The sequence below is a fragment of the Xenopus laevis genome, chromosome 6S (assembly GCF_017654675.1).
Source record: "Xenopus laevis strain J_2021 chromosome 6S, Xenopus_laevis_v10.1, whole genome shotgun sequence".
Taxonomy (NCBI): domain Eukaryota; kingdom Metazoa; phylum Chordata; class Amphibia; order Anura; family Pipidae; genus Xenopus; species Xenopus laevis.
The window spans coordinates 99721052-99745611 of NC_054382.1; the positions used below are offsets into that span (position 1 = coordinate 99721052).

Below are 24560 nucleotides of genomic sequence, written 5' to 3' on the forward strand. Positions count from 1 at the left end.
GCAATTTTGGACTCCATTCCTTAAGAAGTATATAAATGAGCTGGAGAGAGTGCAGACATATGCAATTGGATGGAAGGATAAAACTGTCAAAGTGGGGGTTGGTTTCTCTAGAGAAAAGGTACTTGCGAGCAGGCATGATTACTCTTTACAAGTACATTGGAGGACTTTATAGACAGATAGAGGGAGGTGTATTTTTTTCTCATAGGAAACATCAACGCACCAGAGTCCACCCTTTAGATTAGTGGAACTAAACTTTCATTTGAAGCAGTGTAGGGGGTATTGAGGTTGTGGAACCTCACTTCAGTATCTTGCCAGGTGATGTTATGATGGCAAATTCTATTAATGAATTAAATTGCATTTTTTAATACAGTATACTGAAAATACTAGTCATAATTTATTCGTGGGAAAAAAAGATAAAAAAGTGCATGAAAAAAAGTAAATGTTGCCTGTTTCAGTTCAATCGGGGCTCAGAATTATTAACAACTGTATTTTGTGTTTCTTTTCAGTTCATTAAAATGAATGTAACAAATGTGTTTTTTATTTGTGTGTGACTTGTTTTATGGGGCTATTCTGCTTGGGAATGAAAGAACATATTGAAAGAAATTACTTTTTTCCTCACCCTCGGGGGCAGATTTTTCAATTTTTTATTTTTAGAAAAAAAAAAACGCAAAAACTACACAACTCATGTAATTCTATTTTGTGTTTGGCATATTAGTAACATATGCTTCTCTGAAGTATATTTATTACTACAACTACTAAACAGCTTTCAGATATAATATATTACATTTACCTGGGTCTGAAGCTCCGTCATGTTAGCCTCTATCTTTAGATTTGATTCATTCAGTTCTTTGATCTCTTCATCCAAATTTCGAATATTGTCTTCATTTTCTGTGCCTATAAAATACATTAATAGCCTAATAAGAGTGGGAATTACTCAGTCTGGTTGGCTGGTTTAATAATCCAACCCTGCTTCTTGGAAACCTGGATTCTATCCTTAAGTCTACTCATTGGGATATTAGCTGTCACGTTTCTTTCACAGAAAATTCTGTAAGCTCTGTGTTAAACTGGGAGTACATGCATGAATAATTAATATTAAATAGGATCATATACATTGCATACACCATCATTATAAGTAAGACTGCTAGAATAATTAAAATAAATTACATTTTCTCACTCTACAATACATTCTAAAATCCCCTATATTAGAAAACTTATGGGGATTTGTTACAACATATGACTATATGTCCCTTTTATATATATTATGTAGAACGATTCTTTATTCAATAGTTTCTTTCACTTTGTTCTCGACTACATCAAAATCTTCTTAAACGTATTGTTCGCTTTCCAAAACTTTTTTCAGTTGAGTTGTCTTCAGATTGTTCACTAGGTTACTTTCCATCTTTTATTTTTTACTGTTGAAGTTTATTGTTTTCGTCACTGGGATTTCAGCATGACAGTGCAGTAATCCAGGATTCTAGGTGCAGATTCTGAACTGTTATAATTTGCTGCATTTAATTGCTATATTAGTTGATACATGTCTCAGCAGTATCTTCAGAATATTAGCAACTATCGTATCAATACAATCAAATGTATATCAAACAGCTGCCTTTAAAGGATAAGTAAACCTTTAAAATAAGTGAATGTAAAACGGATGAGGGGGCTATTCGAAGCACTTTTGTTAATTATTTATTTTGTTTTTATTCCAAGATATTAAGGGATGCATGTACTGTTAATATAAATGAATTTTGTCACAAAAGCGCCACCTGCTGGTCATTGTCTCACCATTCTGACCACCAAGTAGTCAAGGAAGTTGTCAGGAGAAAGAAAGAGGCTGCTCTGATATTCTTCTGGTTAGGAAAGATGTGAGAAAGGTTTCTAATTTTTTTTCTAAGCAGAAGAACATCAGAGCAGGGATTCAACTCAGCAGGGACAAAGATAAGAAAGGTATCATCTAAATGTATCAATTTAGAACAGTTCCCTCCCAGAGTTTTTAAAAGACACAAAAAGCTGAAAAATTAAACTCTAGACTTCAATATTAGAAATATGGTTACTTTATTTCTCGCAAACTATCTGAAACCAACTGAACTGAAAATATTGTTTGAAGGTGAACAGTCCCTTTAATAACTATATTAATTTCCATGCTTTTTTAGAGAATTTTTTTTAAAGAACACTCCTATGATCTTTGCACCTTTTTCTTAGTAAAATATAACAATTTTTCAAACCGGCCACATTAGTGATAAAGATAAAAATTAAAGACTTAGGATGGGTTTACTCAACTCAATTTATATTTTTTTTAAATAAATATTACACATGAATTGTGTAGCACTATTCCAGCCATGGTTGATTTTTTTTTTTTTTAAGGGGTGAAAAAATAAAATGTACGTATTTAACATAAAATCATTTGTAAAAACAAGTGCATAAAAGTTTTCAGAAGGTGGCGCCAAAGTTCAACAATCTCCATGCTTACTGCAGCAAATGGAACAGCAGAGTTTTTGGAGAGTATTGGAAAGTGACCTTCGTCTGCTTCAATATATGTGTCTATCGGTAAAACTCTTGATTCAAACAAATTTGTTAAACTGTTAGGAAAAAATGTCCTTTAAAATGTCAATGAATTTAAAACTGCTGGAAATGATTTAGCTGGAATTTTAACAAATCCCCCCCCCCCGTCTTCCAAAAGTAAATCGAGGACAGTACTTCACATACCAAATGCAAATGCAGAACCTCACCACCCTGATATTATTGTATATGTTATTTTGGTTGCAGTAAATAAATGCACAGTGTAGTTGTTACTTAAAAAGAGTTAATTACCATTACTTGACTTTATCATCACAGGCATAAGCTCTTCTGATGTTTTGCCTTTTTTTATGACCTGTGCATTCAAGGGGCATCCAGACAGACTGTAAAAAAGGACCACTTTTAAGATTATTTTAAAGCATGTTATGTGTATATGAAATTGAATGTTTCTGAAACTTGAGATTTCTTAAAGGGAATCACTTACAGTATATAGTGCTTTTCTCCCATGGGACTTAAAATGCTTTTACAGCAAGCAAGACAACCATTATAGGTGCACTAAGTAGCTGGGACACCAGGAGATTAACGGGCAGATTTATTAAGGGTCAAAGTGAATTCTAAGGGAATTTTCGAAGTAAAAAAATTCGAAATTCGAAGTAATTTTTTGGATATTTCGACCATCGAATAGGATACAACGATTTCGATTCGAAGTAAAAATCGTTTGAATATTCGACCATTCGATAATCGAAGTACTGTCTCTTTAAAAAAAACTTCGACTTCAATACTTCACCAAATTAAACCTGCCGAAGTGCTATGTTAGCCTATGGGGACCTTCTACAACAGTTTTCTAAGTCTTTACACATCGAATAAAAATCCTTCGATCGATCGATAAAACCGCTCGGTTCGAACGGTTTAATCGTTCGATCGCACGATTTTTATTCGACAGCAGGATTGCCAAATTTGTTGAAAAACTTCAAATTCGATGTTTTTTAATTTGATGGTCGTATTTCGAAGTTTTTTGTACTTCGACCCTTGATAAATCTGCCCCTAAGTGACTTGTCCAGGGTCACTAAGAGTTACCACAGGGAATCAAACCAGGGTCCCGCATCAAAGGTTGATCACTTAACCACTAGGAAAGCTCCTCCTTCTTAGCTTTACCTTCAGGTTTACTTTTAGTATATTACAGAATTGCTAACTCTAATTCATCTTTTTCTTTTTTCGTAATTTTATTTATTTATTTATTTAAATTATTAGCCGTCTTCTTTCCATCTTTCCATCTTTTAAATGGGGTTCACTAACCCTATCTAAAAGTCAAATGCTTTGTAAGGCTGCAAATTTATTGTTATTGCTACTTTTTATTACTCGTCTTTCTGTTCAGACCCTCTCCTATTGTTATTCCAAATCAATGCATGGTTGCTAGTAATTTGGACCCTAGCAACTAGAACTAGCTGAAATTGCAAACTGGAGAACTGCCGCTACCAAAAAACACAAATAATAAAGAAATTAAAACCAATTGCAAATTGTCTCAGAATATCACTCTCCATGTCATACTAAAAGAAATCCTTTTAAACTCAGGGAGTTCATGTATTTCATGGAAATTTTAAGCAAAATTGAATTTAGCATAAGTCAAACTATTTTCCATTGAAAATTATGGGTAAAATGTGATTTTGCTTTGCCTAGCTTTCTACGATAAAGTGTCAAAAGTTCTAATAATCAGGGAGACATGCAATAAATGTGTTCCCTTTGGCTGCTCAAAATCCACCAGGACAACTCTAGGTTAGTAAATACACTTATCTTATCATATGCCCATACCTGTGCGCAAATAGGTAGTTAAAAGTGGCCCTAGAAGAACACCTGCACCCTTTTTTTGATGAGTCATTAATTACTGTAAGGTCCATCAATTTTGCCCAATTTCATCAGTGTGCACCAGTGTTACTCTACCCACACCACTATGACATTGCTTAGGCACCAGAGACACATTTTCAATACCCAATTACAGGTCCTATTTATGTTCCTGGGTATGTTATTTTCCACTGCAATTCCTGACTGTCCAGTTTAATGACCTGTTGACCTATTTCTGCCCACTGCCTGCCCTGACATATGTGTACCCAAATAAATTATTCCACTAATCTAAGGGGTAATTTTTTTCAACCTTTAGTCATTTCAACGGAAATGACAACAAAATATTACCAGTGATTTTAGACACAGCAATATTCTTTCTTCAGTGACCCGGATCCTTTTTCCTGGCATGCATTTGCATTTTGGAGTAACAATTCAGACAGGTGGTAGTGCTCTTTGCTGTTATTGAGCAACACTAAGCACTACCACTCCACAGAGCACAATAGTTTTCGACTGTTCAAATCAGTCATACACATTCTGAAGCATTGACCCTTTACTATATGTTAAAAATTGCTTAAAACTTTTCTGAATGTCTTAATAAAGTGTCCCTATGTATATGAATATGTATGAATTATGAGTTTATCTATACTGAGGTTTCTGTATCTTGTATGTAAAATATCTAGCAAAAGTGATGTATTAGCTTGCACAAGTGAAAACTATGTGCAGGAATTATGAACTCTATTACATTAAAACAATGTTCAATAGAGTGGATACACCTCAACTGATTTGTAATTGTACTTTACTTGTAATATTATGGTTATATCTTATTATGTCAGGTTGAAATATGGATATTTTAAAATTCTGTACGTTGGTTTTGAAAACTCACATGCAGCTTTCTATTAATGCAGTACTACAATAATTTATTTTCTATGCAGTGTGCTCTGACACATACTATAATTTAGCTATTATATGCAAAATGGTCATATAGATAATTCATGTTCTATTGCTAATACTGTTTTATGTTCTGTTTTATGTTCTGTGTTATTTCAGCTTTGCAAAGGACTGCTAGTCAGCAATACCTGAAATTACAATAATCCTAAAGAGTACATTTTATTATTTTATTATTGCAAATTGCATAAACCAGTGAATCGCTGATAGCTACAAATTTGTAGCTAATTAAATACTGTTGGGTATATTTTAAGCAAAGTGTGTTTAGAAATTGCTCCATATTGCATTCATTGTGATATACTCTATATTAATAATGTGAAAAGATGAACATACCTTCTATGGGTGACAAAGACATTATTAACATGACCCAATCCATTGCATCCCGGTAGTGGACAGTGTGGCAGCTCTTGCTTATTTTGTTTCCAGGGCAATGAAGAGCCATTCAGGACACTTTCTTTCTGTCTCTTGGCAGCTAAAGGACACCCAGAAGCACTTCGATGAGAGGTATATTTACCAGATATATGGCCTTGACCATCACAGCCTAAAACAGGGCACCTAAAAATTGTATGGCATACACTTAGATAAAGTAAGCATTGACATGAGAGATACAAAGAACAGAGAATGCAGAGGCTAACACACAGGTACTGGCCCTGTACTAACATAGCATGCTAGAGAAAAAAAGTCTTGAGGAGTTAGTTAGTTAGTAGAATATGTTTGGCTGATGGGTGTTCCATGAGTAGCTATAGTTACAGTGTAGTTGGTATAGATTTTTTAGAAAGCTATTGGGTAACTAAGAAACAGGCTCATCAAATAAATTCATAAAGAACTTAACATTGAGGTGTAAAAACGATATACATGAACATTTATTGTAAAAACAACTTTTACAACAGGATTTCCACTGCTGAAAAATGAAAAGCAAAACATTTTACGCCTGCCTAATCACCGAAGGAAACAAATCTGTAGAACTCTCTATTGTGCCAGAACACAATGTATTAATATCTGGATTCAGGATAGATGCCTTTGTTAATCAAAATTTGAGTAAAAGATTACAAACATGTAAAAGGAGGGCCCCAATATTTCCTCCCTTTTAGTGCTTGGTGGCATAATCTTTATTTTTTTCTGCAGCACCCCACTTTCAAAAATGAAGTATGTGTCCCTTTTGTTGCTGATTACTTAGGACACCCATCTTGAGGCAATATATTGTTGAAAATACCTTTATATTAGGGAAAGGTTTATTGTATTCAAGTCCAACCCAGCTGCTAATAGTTTGTGGATAATGGGGCCCATTACAGTTGAAAAGGTGTATATATTCCATTAGAATTGGAGTACTCCACCAAGCTCAGGGTAGTTGAAGGGGGGAAATGTTTCTTTGTTTTTAAAAATGTGAAAAATAATACACCTCTCATTGACTTTTATAGAAACCCGTTTTCAAGATTTTTTTCATTTGTAAATGTTAAAAATTCAAGTTCTGAAAACTCTAATTTTCAGAACTCGAAACTCTAATTGTAAAAATAACAAAGACTTAGATTCACAAATACATAAGCCACATTGTTTCCTGAAATGTGTTTAAGTTAATGTTCCTTGAATCTTTACATTATATAGTAATATACTATAGAAGTAAATATGTAAATTACTGAAAATAAAATGTATTCTGAGAGCACTTACTTAAGTTCCTGGTCTTCTGTATCTTCCTTGCTAGCAAATCGTTTGACACCATTTATCCTTGCACGTGGACAGCCTGATAAACTGTAAAATAACATATACTTCTGTCGGTTGCTGCACAGATTGCAGAAGCAAGATATATTTAGCAAACAGTGGGTGGCACTATTTAGATCTTTCTTTCATGTACTGGGCATTTTCCAACTTATCTCTTTAGTACAGTCCAAAAAGGATACTATACATTCCTCATGCAGTAATACATATCTACAGCATGAGTATTTTCAACATATGAACAAAAAAACAAACACAATTTTTAAACACACAAGTCACATTACCTTCTGTGAGAAGCATAGTTTCCTGTCACATGGCCAGAACCATCACATCCAGGTGTTGGGCACCTAAAGAATACATCCAAATGACAAAATTAAGTCAATTCACACCAGTGGCATGACTAGAGTTCAACAGACCCCCCTACAAAAAAATTTTCAGAGGGGCCCCGATGCACGCCTGCCCACTTCCCATCCCACCTCTGTCTCACCCATGGATTTATCCATATTTCAAAAATATGTACCTAGGTGTAAAACCTAACTAGCAGGGCAGGTTGAGGACTAAACTTGACCTCAGAATATGTTTTGGTAAAAATACAATACAGATCATGGGATAGAAGTAATTTACCACAGGCAATGTGCTTTGCAGTTCCAGCGCTACCCTAAATTAGAGGCACTAACCTAAAATATGGGTTTCTGGTGAGGTGAAAGGAAGACTTTGAAAAGAATAATGGGCTCAAGTGAATTCTGTGTATTGTCACAGGAAACAATACACAGTTTGTTTCAGCTCCTTCTTCTTTTCCAGTTCCTCCATACAGGCAGATAATATTAGGCCTTAAGATGGCCATACAATATATGATCTACTTGTGTGGCGAGGTTTCAGTAACGTAAGGTATCCAAACTCTGAACTAACTCTAAGGACCAGACCAAACTTATGCAGAAAGGACAGGGGAGCAGTCAGCGAGATGTGAACCAGGCAGGGTCAATACCAGACGGCAATGCAGTACCCAATCAGATAACGGAAGAGTAGTCAAGGTCACAGGCTGAGTTCAAACCAAACAGCAGCATGGTACAAAATCAGGATCCAGAGAATAGTCAAGTACAGGCAGAAGTCGGTACAGGCGTCAGAATGACAGTCAGGAACAGGCAAGGGTCAGGAACAAGAGCAGACTTAGAGAAGCGCACCCAGGAACTATAGGAATATATATATTTATCTTGGGCAATTGGAAATAGGACATAGCGCCTTTAACTATTTGAATTTCACACCAACCCCGTCCCCACCACCCCAATAGACCACCAGGTACTCTTATAGTCATCACCAAATGAGCGGATCTTTCTCCAAATATACCCATCAAAGGCAAGGCAATATTAGGCTAATCTGATCTAAGCCCTATGGCCAAACGATCAGATTACAATTATGGGAATGGGCCCCAGTAGGACAAGGATCACATCAACTAGCCAATGCAGTCCTCAAACACAGGGAAAATCAAACCTTGCCCAATTCACGATTGCTGGGAAAATCAGATGGGATAGTTAAGCTGCCAAATCAGACTAAAGGACCCAAATTGGCACATTAAATCTGCCAGTGTATGTCCACTTTTAGAGCCTAGAAAATAGCTCAGGCTGTGTTGCTTCTTACCCCCTTCCACTCTCAGTTGTGCCACCCAGCCTAATTCAAAGGGGCCATTTCACAAATGCTCAGCAGGTTTTAGGTGCAAAGATTTTTATTTTCTTGAAATACCTGCTCCAAGGAAAATAAATGATCCTCAGCAAGCCAAGGTATTTGGATGTAGAAACCACATGTGAGTTAGGTATTCACGTGTTATTTTAATACCCAAATGCTGAATTCTGGAGGCAATAGTAAATTGGTCCCAAAAACTTGATCATTGCAGACATCTGAACTTAACTTATCAGTATATCAAGTGATACAGTGCAGATCAATAGTCCAACGCATTTCGTCTTAATTCAGATTTCATCAGGGGCATAAATATTCATATTCCAAAATTTGTTTATAAAGTTTGGCAAAGAATTGCATTGGTGTTAAGGAAAGGATTTAACCATTTAATAACCACATTAAAGGTCCTGCTGACTACACACTCTCTGGTTTACTGCCACATTGTTTTGGATTTTACTTTTTTAATGTTATAAATGTGCCAAATTTTGAGTTAATTGGAGACATATCAATTATACCATGCAGTCTTGTCTTAAGCACTTACTTAAGCTCCTGAGAGTTAGCAGCCATGAGACACTTAAGGGTTTTGTCAGCCAGTGGGCACCCAGAAACACTACAAAAGAAAAAAGTCAGGAATCAAAAACGGAAATAATAGTATTTCACGTGAAAAAGAAATTAAATTACGGTCAAAGCAGTAATTTAAAAACACATTTGTAACACATTTAAAAGCATGCACACAGACCTGTTTTGAATCTGAAGTGCACCCACAGCAGACATTTTGTATTTACTGTTGTTTTGTATAGTTATAGATAAAGAAAGTGCTTGGCAGCGTTTCTAGCAGGAGGTAACAATATGAAAGGGGTTGGTTCACCTTGTAGTTAACTTTTAAGGAAAAATATTAAATATAATAAAAATTGCAACCAATTTGCGAATAAAAATTTGCATGTCGCAATGTAATATTCTCCTTTAGGTTTATATTGCATTGCTATTCCCCCATTAGTATGTTATAACTTTGCAATTGGTTTTCATTATTTATTTTATATTGTTTTTAATTAAATGCCTTTCTCTTCTGCCTCTTTCCGACTTTCAAAGGGGAGAGGGGTCATTGACCCCAGGAGCCAAAACCTATTGCTCTGTGAGGCTACAATACTATTGCTACTTTTTATTACTTATCTTTCTATGTGGGCCTCTACTATTCATATTTTCATCTCAATTTCACCCAACTGCCTAGTTGCTAGGGTAAGACCAATGATTCTGTTCAGTTGGCTGTAGCACTGATGTTGCCATGCTACACACCCTGGATTGCTAAACCATCCCTTCTTTAGGCTTCCTGTAATAGGGTTATGGGATCTGTTATCCGGAAACCCATTATCCAAAAAGTTCTGAATTACAGAAAGTCCGTCTCCCATAGACTCCATTATAATCAAATAATCCAAATTTTTACAAATTATTTCCTTTTCTCTGTACTCACTGTTTATAACTGATGACATCAGAACTCAGCGTTTATAAGAATATAATTTACAAGATATTCATGGTTTTTGTGTATTATATAGTGAATAAAGTACCCCCTCTTGTAAAATATAAGGATATTATTAGTTAGTGAGGAGTTTCATGACCATATAAAAAAACGAGGCAGAAGGCTGAGTGTTTTTATACAGGTCATGGAACTCAGAGGTAACTTCTAATATCCTCATATTTTGCAACTGGGGGTACTTTATTTATTATAATACACACATTTCAGTGTGTCATGTGACAGAAATGACATCAGAACTCACTGTTTATAACTGATGACATCAGAACTCAGCATTTATAAGGATATAATTTACAGGATATTCATGGCTTTTGTGTATTATATTTATAATAATTAAATGAATGTACATATATTGGTTTATACTTCTGTGTGGAAAATATTAAGTGGAAATGAAAGGCAGCAAAAGTAATTGAAGAAAGAAGTCCTAGCAATAAACCGATCATTACATACCTGTTAGAAAAATGCCAGCAACTCCACGCTACACACTTTAGAAAGAATGTAGAAAGAGGCAGTGCAGTGAAACAAAAATAAAACTAGCCTGTAACACGTGAAACTGAAACACTCTGCTCTGAAAGGGGAAAGACCATATAAGAGATCTACAGAAATAATTTCAAGCTATAAATCTTTTGCTCCCTGAAACAGTTTTAGTTCTGTACCTCACACAAATAGCATTTCCTTGAAAGAGAGAAGGTAACGTGACAAAGATGTATAGTGAGAATAAAAGCGCTGAATATGACAGTGACTTCCTGTGGTTGTGTACCTGCGATGTGAAGCATAGTTTCCTGTTACATGACCACTGCCATCACATCCTGGAGTTGGACAACTGCAATTAAACACAGACACAGCAATGCAATGTAAAGAAAATGTAATCTTCAAGGTAATGCCGAATATAGAATTCAGAGGAACATTGTGCCTTCATATGAAGTTCAAACTTCATAAACTGCCACCTCTACTAAACAAGTGCTGACCACACGTGGCAGCAAATCCATTTTAAATGATGACTCGGAACCATGCAAATATATTGTAAGCATGCTATGTCTGCCTGCTTGTGTATATCACGTGTGTTTGAACTGCTGCTATGAACTACATCTGCAATAAATAGTCATTTACACATATTAAGAACTTAAAGAAATCATCTGTATAATTGCCATATGACTTATTTACTGTTAAGCTTTGAAAGCACATGTATAACCAAATATTCCATTTTAAAAATTGCCACACGGTGGCACTATATAATTCAGACATTGTTACGAGTCCTCAAATTAAGCCCAGTTTTTTTTTAAATATTTTCAAATATGATAGAAAAAGAACAAACAATGTACAGATGTTATCCGGAAAACCCATTATCCAGAAAGTTCCAATTTACAGAAAGGATGTCTCCCATAGACTCCCATTATCATCAAATAATCAAATTTGTTAAAAATGATTTCCTTTTTCTCTGTAATAATAAAACAGTACCTTATACTTGATCCCAACTAAGATATATTTAATCCTTATTGAAAGCAGAACCAGCCTATTGGGCTTATTAATGTTTACATGATTTTCTAGTAGACTTAAGGTATAAAGATCCAAATTACAGAAAGATCCATTATCTGGATAACAGGTCCCATACCTGTATATATTGTATGTATTTGTATACATTTTAGCACATGGGAAAATTATATATACAGTAGCATTTATTTTGATAAAATATTTCCTATTATTACTAAATCTTCCTTTGTTTCTTTAAAAATAATGCATAATACTCTTATACTCTGAGACCGATTATTCAAGATTTCTGATACCTGATACTGATTCAATCCTGTCCTGTCGCACGATCGCACGAAAAATTGTTCAATCAAACGATTAAATCCTTTGAATCTTTCGATTCGAAGCATTTTAATCCATCGATCGAACGAAATTGTTAGAAAGCCTATGGGGACCTTCCCCATAACATGGCTAACATGGCACCTCAGTAGGTTTTAGGTGGCGAAGTAGGGGGTCGAAGTTTTTTTTAAAGAGACAGTACTTCGACTATCGAATGGTCTAATAGTCGAACGATTTTTAGTTTGAATCGTTCGATTCGAAGTCGTAGTCGAAGGTCGAAGTAGCCAATTCAATGGTCGAAGTAGCCAAAAAAATCATTCGAAATTCAAAGTTTTTTTAATTCTATTCCTTCACTCGAGCTAAGTAAATTGGGCCCTTAATGTACCTAGCTAAATTACTGCATTCACTAAAATCTGTAATTGCAAGGGTAAAAAGTTATTGTGACCTTGGTCTAACTACTCGTGGGGATAATATACAGTAAAAATCAATACGTAGAAAGGATCAAATTTGTCAGCAAGTCTGCAGATGAGATAGGGGCTTACCCTTGCAGTTGCTTTCCTGTAGGGAGCTTGCCATAAGTTACAGCTGACTCCTAAAGCTATTGGAACTGTTTGGGTGCCTCCAGATGTCATGGAGGCAAATACAGTGTATATAACAATAAAATACAAAAATATAATCCACAGAGACTTTAGAGATAAAAATGTTGATGTAATTAAAATATATACTCATAGCAAGCACTTTATATGACACACAAAGAATACTGTGTTTTTCACCAGCAATTATCCAGTGATATATACAGGCGGTCAAACAAAATATTAGACATTGCTAAAAGGGATACTTCCACTATTTGAAAAAAAAAAATATTTTTCAAAACACCTGTAAGTAAAGCAGCCCGTAACCCATGGTCTGAAAATTAATTATGTGCTGGAAGTCAGGTTACTGAATACTCCTGCACAAGGGCACCACACCCAATCTCCTTAAGCTTCTGTGCTGAGCTGGTCCAGATATTTATCTAAAGATATCAGGTGTTTTAAACCTTCCCAGGAAATAAGACACACCAATGGTTTTTCTAATAGTGCCATTATCCTTTAATATTACAGACACTGTAATATGTCTTCTAAAACAGTTACAGGTAACACATCGATAAACTTACGCAATCAATTCCTTCTTCATTTCTCTGGAATGGAACTTGCTTTTAGGACTTGACAAAGAGGAATCTCCTGAGTATTTTGTTTCATCTGTGTTATCTGAATAATCCCCAAGGTCTGGCTAAAGAGAAATAAATAAGGTTTGTTAATTCCTAGAATTTTATTAATGTATGCACCTTCTTTTCCCTTTTTGATATTGGATTGATTCAATCCAATTAGCAGGGAAACTCTTTTGTCACATTTCGCAGACAAAACCATTAATTCAATAGGCTACACCTTGGGTGTCTTCTTTTTATCGAATGGTACCCACCAGTTTTTTTCCCTCCCTCTTGAATTTCAAGTAGAGTTATCCAAAATCCTCTGTTTTAAAAGTTCTCAAAAAAGGCACCCCCAATGAATACATCTCTGCCTGCGTTCAGTGCCTTGGTGCACAAAACATTTAAGTCTGTTTACTTTAAATAAATCTTTCTGTTCTTTTACTTTGCCTGCAATTTCTCTGCGGTATATCAAAACCCAGCCAGCCCTGATGTCATAAACCCAGACTTGAACCACTTGCTTTCCTGACCCAGTAAGGTCACCTTGCGTCCCCCTGTCCAGTGTTCCAAAAGAAGAAAGGTGGCAACCCTATTGGTTTCTGATCACCAGATATCTTGGCTGTGCTTTGAAAACCAGTGAGTGTGCTTCAACTTACAGGGTTATGCAAGGAAAATTTAATTTTTAGGCACTAAACTTGGTTTCCTTTCCATAAATTCTTCTGTCTTCCCTACACCTTAGAAGAAAGTCTTCAGATGTTCTGCTTATGAGAAACCACTTAACTGACTGCACTTAAACATCAGAAATACTTGCACTATACTAATGAGCCCTAATAAGTGGCCTTTGTCTACTATGTCCTAATAAATGCTTTTGTACTTTAAACTACCTTTGACTGATTTTTTGAGGGACTCACAACTATTGTTGTTTTTTCATGTATATGCACCTGTGGACTGGGGTGAACTGTGAGTATATCTTTCTCCTTAAACTATGTTTTGCTTGCCTGCATATTTTATTGAAACTCCATTTACTTTGGTAGAGACTACACTGGCCTTTGGCATCTGCACTTTTTGCTTTTGTCACTAATAAAGGGCTACTCATGTATGCAGATGGGCTCTGATCAGCAGCTACTGTATGCTCTCTGTGGTTTAGAAGTGGCCAATATCCAGTGCACCGGGTATTCTGTGAAAATATTAGGAAACTTGGTTTTCTTGTTCAGTCCAAATAGACAAGATAATGTTGTCTATTATTATTTTTCTCTTGATGAAAAAACCTTTTATCTCTGCACTAAGCTTTCTGGTTATTTATTGGTAAGAAAGGTGAAGTGTGCCATCTGTTGTTTTTTACATTTGGTTCATGTTTTTCAATTAAACCGATTAAATATAAAAAAAAACACATATGGTAAATATATTTTGAACTTTAAAGCAAATTACTGAACAAATGTTCCCTTGTGGACTACATTTTTTCAATATTTACGAACTGTTTATTTAAATTATAATTGTTTAATCATAGCAGAAGCCTTTTTCCTAACATATAGGGGTTATTTATCAAAGTCCGATTTTATCTAAACATTTTCTGCTACAAACCCAGATCAAATCCACTCGGGTTTTTTACACTTATTTATTATAACATTTTCCTGAAAATTTTCTTTGCGGAAAAAAAAATCAGATTTTCACGATTTTTTCAGATTTTTCAACCTAAAACTCAGATTTCTTATGCTTTTTTGCCTGAAAACTCAGAAAACTTTGGGGTATTGCACAAAACGCACATCAAAAAATCATTGGGACTTCTCCCATTGACTTATATGCAACCTCAACAGGTCTGAGATGCTGGATTTTCTGATTTGGACTTTTCCATCTTCAGGGTTTAATAAATTCCAAATTTTTTTTATTTTTTTATAAAAAAAATCAGATTTTATAAAAAAAAAAAAAATCACAATTTTTTGGGGATTTTTGCATTCAGAGTTTAGTAAATAACCCCCATAATATTAATATTAATGTAAAATTACAAACCATATCACACTGTCATAGTATGAATTGTCATAACATTTAGTCAGTGGTGGAAAAAGTGGAATTATGTACTATGATACAATCGTTAGTCTTAAATTGCAAGCTTTATTTTTTTTTTCAGTTACAATTGCAGTACAGTATTAAAATACTCTAATAGCAGTTCAGTTTCTGATTGGATAGGTCATAGTGAATTCTAATAAGACTCTGGTAAGATCTAACCATGCTGGAAAAGGAAAATACTGACCTGACCTTTTTAAAATAGCATTAATTCAATAATCATAATTACAATAGGATTTTAATGTTTTATGTATGTATTTTTTATTTAAAAAGCTCCATATATTTAAACAGTACGATAATAGAACAGAAATGGAAAACTGGAATTTAAATAAATACAAAATATAGGTTTGGATTCAAGATTTAGGTACATACTGAAAAACCATTAGGTACTGTACAAATTTGATTGAACGCACCTATTGATGTAGGCTGCAGTCGGAACCCTGGAATTGCCCTGCATCAATAGTTGCACTTGGGTGTAATTCATTTGAACAGACTGAGTTGGTGCAATGGCACTTGGAAATAATAATGGTATGAAATGATTATCCTTCATAGCTATGGAGGCATCATGTTGGGCCCTGTAGGGTGGCAGGCCCCACATTTGTCTAACAGGTAACAGATAGATTTTTGGTCTTACAGAGCCTTTAAAGAGGCAACATACTCATTATGACTATGAAGATTTTTATTCATCCAGGTCATGGTATATCTAGTATAGGTCAATCTAAAAACAACTGGGCATGCTGCGTAATCATTGAAGACGTTTCACTACTCATCCAAGCAGCTTCTTCAGTTGAACTGAAGAAGCTGCTCGGATGAGTAGTGAAACGTCTTCAATGATTACTCAGCAAGTCCAGTTGTTTTTAGATTGACCTTTACTAGATACAACATGCTCATTATTTCCCATTAAAACAACTACTAAAACACGTTTTACAGAGCATGTATACTAAGTTCAGATGAACAACCATGGAAGCTTTAACATGTGTCTACACCTACATCTTAAGTCACACAGTGAGGGGGTTATTCATTAAAATCCAAAATGTTCTCACTATTTTCTGAAAACCACTCAGACCTAATCCGCACAGATTTCCCCCCCCCCCTATTTATCAATACATTTTCAAAAAAAAAATTTTGTGTGGGAAAAGGCTAGATAAAATTGTGAAAAAGTCATACATTTTTTTTGCATTTGTCTCACAAAACAGCCACTTTTTTGGATTTGACGCAGAAACCTGTGACTTTTTCAGGTTTGATGCCAGAAACCATGAAATCTACAGATTATTGAACTAAACGCAGCCCAGATCAGGATATCTTCAAAATGTCAAAATGGGACATCTGCCATTGACTTCTACATGAACTCCGCAGGTCTGAGTTGGAGTACTTTTTTACACCATCAGGGTTTAAGAGATCTCAAAAAAGTTCAGTTTTTTTTAGAAATTGTGTTTTTCCCCTTTAAAAGTATTACCAGAAAAAAGGGACTTAAATAAATAACCCCCTGAGTGTATGTTGTGTCTGCCATACAATAGCGTGGGCTGACCAAGAATATAAAGATTGGGGACATTTTAGAGGTATGGGATCATTACCATTTCAGGACAACTGTACTTCTGGGTTCACTCTAGGTTTAGCTATTGGCCAGTATTTGGTACTTTATTTCAAAGGGAAGAAAACTAACACAAGATACAATGGCTATTGTATTCTTTCATAGTGGCAGATCCCAGCTGGTATTGTAAATGGTCCTTTTGAAGATGACGCCAACCCATTTAGCACAATTATATAAGAAGCATGGTTTTCTTTGTAATTATTTAAATGCATTAATTTTTTATGTGTATGCATTTTAATAAAGAATAAAAGAAAATAGAGAGTATGAAATTTGCTTACATCCAGATGGAAGTTGAGATGAATTATCACCAAAGATGGGAACACAATGGCAAAGTAAATAACAGATAATGTCATCTGCCACTTTTAACATTTTTTAAATCTGAAAATCATTGAAGAACTGACAGTTTGAACCAAACTAACACGCTATATTTATATATCAGGAGTTCTGTAGCCATTTTGAGCTGTGTCCATATTCATGCTTTTTGTTATTTGTTAAGGGGCATCTGGACAAGATATTTTACATATAGACAATATTTTCGTAAATTGCCACCCAAATTAAGCAACTGTTGTGTGCATGAACTTGTGCATGGTGCACAAAAACAGCCAAAATATGTTCAGATATTTTGTTCCAAGGTAGTTTATTTTTTCTGCATTGGGAGGCAGTACTAGCAAAGCAATCTTGTCTAATCATGTATAAATAAATATCAGGCCACAGTGTTTTCAAATATCATTAGTCTTTATAGTCAACAATAAGAAGAATATGAAATATAGCAAAGCCAGTAGTCAGGCTCCCATGAGGGTATTAATGTAGTCTCAGATTTGGCTAAGCGAACATTTTTAGGATCAAGGGAGTGGGATTTTTACCAAGACCATTAGCTGACCATTATTTCACTGTTATCAGGGACCTGTTCAGTAAATGAGGAAGGGAAATATACCAAAAGAAAATAAGCTTATTTAAATGGGCAATACTTTCAGTGTTGGCAGGAGCCACAAACTGTAGTGCATATTTCTAGATGTTCTGCTGAATTTACTCTCTATCAGTAATAGTATAGAGTAATATATATATATATATATATATATATATATATATATATATATATATATAATATATATATATATATATAGTGAATAAAGTACCCCCTCTTGTAAAATATAAGGATATTATAAGTTACCGAGGAGTTTCATGACCATATAAAAACACGAGGCCGAAGGCCGAGTGTTTTTATACCGGTCATGGAACGCCGAGGTAACTTCTAATATCCTTATATTTTACAACTGGGGGTACTTTATTTATTATAATACACAAATTTCAGTGAGTCATGTGACAGAAATGACATCAGAACTCACTGTTTATAACTGATGACATCAGAACTCACTGTTTATAAGGATATCATTTACAAGATATTCATGGCTTTTGTGTATTATATATATATATATATATATATATATATATATATATATATATATATATATATATATACATATATAGCCACCTGTGTATCCTCTACTGAAAAATTTGTGAGTCATTCATGCTTAGATCTTATACAGTGATTGCTAGATAAACACAACCAGGACTAATGGAAAAAATATAAATTAATATTACAGTATGTGATAAAATAACATTGTAGCTCTCACTCTGATCAATTACCTTAAATACATAAGGTTAATAGTTATATCTTAAGATATATGAGCTTTGCATTAAATAATGACATTCTGTCTTAGCAACAGACACATTGTAAAGTCACTGCATCTCAGAAAAATGCATACATTGATTTTGTTTAAAGGGATACTGTCATGGGAAAAAAAACTTTTTTCAAAATGAATCAGTTAATAGTGCTGCTCCAGCAGATTTCTGCACTGAAATCCATTTCTCAAAAGAGCAAACAGATTCTTTTATATTCAATTTTGAAATCTGACATGGGGCTAGACATTTTGTAAATTTCCCAGCTGCCCCTGGTCATGTGACTAATATACTTTTTTAGTAGTATGTGCCATTGGGTAATCATAAATAGAAAATTGGCATTTTAAAAAATAAGGGCCGCCCCCTGAGATCGTAAGATTCACTGTGTACATGTACAAACCACATGTAAGGTCACATGAGCCAATTAACAGACAGAGTTCTGCCTTTTGCTTCCTCACTTCTTACTGTTACAGTTAGTGTTGTAGTATTTCTGGTAAGGTGATCTCTGAGGCAGCACAGATAGAGTCACGAAATGGTGGTTCAAGGCAAGAGATGTAAAAGGGCAATATTTATGTAAATATATATTCCAGTTTGGTAAGATTCTTTAATATGTCATTCAATTTGATATAAACTATCTGTTGCTTAAGTATTCATTTTGGGGGTATAGTTTTCCTTTAAGACTCCACCACTGAAAATGACTAGTACATTTCCTTGGATCCTCCCATTTCTCAAACATATATGAAGAGACAGTAGAAAGTTAACCTGGAAGATTCAAGTGCCTTGTCATACACAGTCAGCAGCAGTGTTTGAAGGGTGCAGGCATAAGAATAATGTCAAACAATAAGAGCTATGGTTCCAGTAAATGGAAGTTTGTTGTAGGGTGACACAAAAACAAAGGACATGAACGCAAAACCAATCACCAAATGTAAAGATAGATACAATAGATATATAGATGATAGATAGATAGAAAGACAGATAGACAGACAGATAGATAGATGATAGTAGACAGACAGACAGACAGACAGACAGATAGATGATAGATAGATAGATAGATAGATAGATAGATAGATAGATAGATAGATAGATAGATAGATAGATAGATAGATAGATAGATGTTAGATAGATAGATGATTGATAGATAGATAGATAGATAGATAGATAGATAGATAGATAGATAGATAATAGATAGATAGATAGATGATAGATAGATAGATAGATAGATAGATAGATAGATAGCTTTTAGTATGCCATGTTGTTACCCTTGGATTGAGAGATGTGTGTTGAGGCAATTTCAAATGAACTTTTCTTAGCTATAAAACCGATAACCCTTTTCACTACAAAATCTACATCTTGCAATGGCAATACCAAATCCTGCAAAATGTCTGGCTGAACTCTGGTGTAAAATTTTCCAATACATAAAACAGTAGGCATCAAAAGAAAAACTCAACAGAGAAAGTCCTTCCTTCCAGCTGCAGTGGGATAATCCTTGATCCTCTCAATCCGTTCAGCTAATAATGAAAATCTCTTCAATGTTCCTAAGTGCTATTGCACTTTAAATTAATCCTAACATTGCTGGCAATATGCTGTGGCTGAAACTAAGTTGCATAAAGCTGTTAATAATGATTATAAGAACTGTCAGACAGAGGTTGCCTGCCCTAGTGTTAGCTATATAGTGTCAGCTTTAGTAAATAGTTATATATATATATATATATATATATATAAGAGGCTGCAATGATACCCACGTTTTTTTTCTTGACCACTAGTATAGTTATAAAATGACCTGAATCGAACTGAATCCAGTCATAATAATTTCTTGTGGAAAAAAACCCGTCTTCCACAAAATTCACTTCTATTTACTATCCATTTCTAAAAGTTTGATCAAAGAAATCTTACTATAAAATAGCGTGAATGTTGAAAATGCATAATTTTGACTTTATAAAATGGCTAAGCCTTAGACACACTTTACTCCCATACCTGAGGTAAAAAAAAATATTTTATTTAATGAAAATACAAGTCAATTTTATTTACCCGGATCATACATCTAATAAGTAATCACATTGATCTCTCGGATTCTGGATTTTTCACTATTATACTTTTATAAATCCTGGTGGAGAGGAAAAAAGTTATGTTGAAATACCTCTTTAACATACTCAATTGTGCCGTGGACTTTGCTGTAGTTAATGGGGGCATCCCAACCCTCCTTTTCGCAAAGGGCTTTATAGAAGGCTGCGTTGACTAAAATGCTACTTGTTTTGAAGGGTGACAAAGAAGGTGTTGACAGGATGGGTTTTGAAATGCCAAAGGTACCAGCCTTCTCATTTAATCGATTCTTCTTCATGCTTAAATCTAATGTGCCGTGTTCATCAACTTTAATGTCTGTTGCCTGTAAGATACATTATTTATATAATATTTTAAAATCTATGAACAGTTTGTGACTTTGATAATATAGCCATGTGGTGCTTTTAAAGGATAACATGAAATGCTAGCTTTATTTAAATATATCTGACTTTAAAAGCAGCTTTCTGAATCATATCCCATCAGTTAATGTGTAATTCTTTGCACCAGTTCTGTGTATCCTCATAATGTTCCAGCTTATTCCAAGCAGAATTTAAATAAGATGCTTCAATAATCAACAGTTTAGGCAGAAAAAACTAAACTGATTAATGATTAAATATGAGTTTTATTTTTGAAAAAAGCTCCTTGATCTTTTCCAGCAGTAAAATCCAAATTTTGACCTGCTTTTAGGAAATCAGGAAACAATTGCTTCTTTTGCTTGAATTTTGGTCTTATGCACTCTATAATTTCATTCATGACTTATCCACCCTATGTTTAACATGCATTATTCTATGTGCAAATGATTGCTTTCACGTCATGATACTAAGCAAAACATGACAAGCTTTTGTATATTAAAGGTTGGATTTTAGTGGTTTTAGAGGTTTTTAAAACCACAACTAAACTCACAAACTATAAGGGGCAGATTTATCAAAGGTCGAAGTGAAAAGGTTAAAATAAAAAAAAAAAAAAAAAAATTGAAAATAATATTTGTGTACTTAAACTAGGAAATAGTCCAAATTCGATTTGAATTTGGAAAAAAAAATAGAATATCGAAATGTATCATGTACTGTTTCTTTAAAAATTCAACTTCAACCATTCACCATCTAAAAGCTGCCGAATTGCTGTTTTAGCCTATGGGGGACCTCTTAGAACTCAGTTGGTGTACTTCATATGATTCAAATGCTCTATTAATTCGATTTGTACCATTCTAATTTGATAAAAAAACAGACCTATTCGATCGAAAACATTTCCTAGTGAAAAAAAGTCCAAATTGATTTAAAGCAGTATGGTAGGGACAGCACAGCTCCCATTGACTGACCTCAACAACATTTATTTGGCAAAGTTTTGCCTAAGAGGTTTTCATGGTTTTTACACTTAATAAATCTAAATTTTTTAGAGTTTTTTTTAGAAATATATAAAAACACAATTTTTTTGAGATTCATGGAAAAAAAATCAAAATTTGATTTCAAATTGTTAGTAAATGAACCCCTAACAATATTCCATGGTATACACACTACAACACCAATGAAGTTCTATATGCAAGTGAGTGATTTGCTTTCACTAAAAATAAATAGATAGATGCATTTCATCTGCTGATGATGCTTTTTAAGTTAAAAAAAAAAAAAGTGACAATTTGAATTGTGCAACTTTTTAATTTTGACACTTGAAACTTGCAACTTTTTTCAGTTATTGCCCAAAAACTCAATTTCTAATATTATCAAACAAAAACCAGAGTTAAAAGTCAAAACTTTCGAGAACCATGAAGGCAAAAATCATGTTCCAATTGTTAAAGGGACCATCTGCCATTGACTTTTACATGACAGGTTTTATCTGTATTTTCTGATTCAAATTTCTAGCAGCTTTGGGGCACAATAAATCTCAAAAAAATTGTTTTTTCCCCTTCTAAAAATTCAAACTTTTCTCTTTTAAAAAAACCAGAAAATGTTTAGGTTTAATAGGATTTTTAGTAAATCTTGACTATTTAGGGGGACCATTTACTAACAATCAAATTTAGTTTTTTCCATGAATCTTGAAAAATGTGTTGTTTTCCTATATTTCTAAAAAGCTCTAACATGTTCATATATATTAAGGGGCAGCTTTACTAAGGTTAGAATAGTAAATTGGAATTTGAATTTTCTAAATTTTTGTGGTCAAAATTCACAATTTAAATTTAAAACCACCAATTTGAATTCGAATTAGGACAATGGAAAGAGTTCTAATTAGATACTTTGCCACCTTAAACCTGTTGAGTTAATGTAGTCAATGGCAGAGGTCAGTTGAACCATTTGAAAATGTTAATTGGTTCCTGATATTTGAGGATTTTTTCGGAGGTTATCTCGATTCGAGATGTGAGTACTTTCAAATTTATTAGCATTAAAAAATTCACATAACTTCAAAATTCGACTTTTTTATAAATAACCCCCTAAGTGTAAAAAACACTAAAACATTTGCCAAGTAAATGTTTTGAGGTCCTATAGAAGTCAATGGGTGCTAAGCTGATCTTATTATGCCACTTAAAATCAAATTGAGCTTTTCGAGGTTTTTGGATTTTTTTTTGCTAGAATTTGTCTGAAAAACTAAAATTTTTAGATGTTTACAAGGTATTCATATTTTTTTAGCGTATTGTTTACTGCTTTTTTCCGTTTTACTTTTTATATTTGGATCTTTTAATAAATTTGATGATAGTCGTGTTTTCAAAAACTTCTATAACCACTAAAATCTGACCTTTAACAAATAAGCCTCTCGATAAGAGAAATAAAAAAACAAATATTAAGAGTAAAAATAAAATTTCATCATGGTTTCATAAATCTCTAATACCACTAAATGGCCCTTCCTGTTTTCCCCCCAGGCCATTGCTCTAAAGAATTGTCTATTTTAGTTTCTGTTGTAACAAACAACTTTGACATCTGTTAAAGAAAAAATATTTTGACGTGCAAGCTCAAAAGATGGCATAAACCAATACGAAACCTAAAAATAAAGGTGGGCCGTACATGGGTTGTTTGTAATAATACCTGGGAAGCAGTGGCTCGCTCACAGGGAAGCACACCATCTCCTCTCTTGCGCACCTGTTGACACGCATGTTGATGTTGATATTGAAATTAACTGTGCTGCACATGCATGTCTGTTTTATTTGTTGCACCAAGTCTGACTAGTCATGGTCGAAATTTATTGGCCAGGCGTGAATTTGCCCGTTTCGCCACCGGCGCCGGCACCAATTAGGCGCTGACAAATTCCAACAAATGGGACAAATTCGCTCATCACTAAGTCTGATATCGCACCTGGTGCAAAAATTTAAATATTTGAAGGGACCACTGCCAATTGTTTTTTATCCAACGTAGGTCTATTTCTAATAGTTCCTGGGTGCATTTCTAGACTGTCCTGTCTGTTTCTGACCTAGCCTGTTCCTGACCTTCCCTAGTTTGCTGCCTGTCCTGACCTCTGCCATTTTTTAACCATTCTCTTAGATCCTGTTTCTTTACTGCGTTACTGTTGGTTTGTGATCCTGGCCTGTGACCTCAACTATGTTCTTGTTTTCTGATTTAGTACTGCTCTGCTTGATTCTTCCACCATGTTCCTTGATCACTGTTCTTCCTGCACACGTTTGGTTCCCTTGTCTTCCCAGAACTCTCTTCTTGGTCCTCTCACTATAAGACCTGACAGCATCCGAGTAGCAGAGGGCTCCTCCCAAAGCGAAAGGCAGCTGTTATAAGTGTAAGCATGAGCCAAGGCCAGGACCTAGGGATTTGTTCTGGGTTTAGGATACCTTACGTAATACAGATAAAAGCAGGCTCGCTCCCTTCAGAATGAGTTGGCAGGTTATTGTCTCATTTATGGGGCCCTCATGAGGGTTTGTCTGGGTGATATCTGGCCAAAATATTGCAGGTTTGAAAATCTCACCAGGCAACAACCATATCAGCATCTGGGTAAAGATCTGTTAGTTTGGTAAGATATGAGTGTGTATGGCCAACTTAATCCAA

The 24560-nt window shown here is 34.5% G+C and overlaps 1 protein-coding gene across 1 annotated transcript in view; it reads right to left on the bottom strand.

The window, feature by feature from the left end:
• The window catches only part of LOC108719731 (suppression of tumorigenicity 18 protein-like), a 44408-nt gene that overhangs the window by 2398 nt on the left and 17450 nt on the right, over positions 1–24560 (bottom strand). Inside the window, exons 8-16 of the mRNA XM_018268902.2 lie at positions 20666–20911; positions 13167–13282; positions 10968–11030; positions 9221–9289; positions 7293–7355; positions 6964–7044; positions 5632–5853; positions 2809–2897; positions 791–894 (exon numbers count right to left, since the gene is read on the bottom strand). Of these exons, the coding sequence (XP_018124391.2) occupies positions 791–894; positions 2809–2897; positions 5632–5853; positions 6964–7044; positions 7293–7355; positions 9221–9289; positions 10968–11030; positions 13167–13282; positions 20666–20911 (1053 nt within the window). The remainder of the gene's footprint in view (positions 1–790; positions 895–2808; positions 2898–5631; positions 5854–6963; positions 7045–7292; positions 7356–9220; positions 9290–10967; positions 11031–13166; positions 13283–20665; positions 20912–24560) is intronic.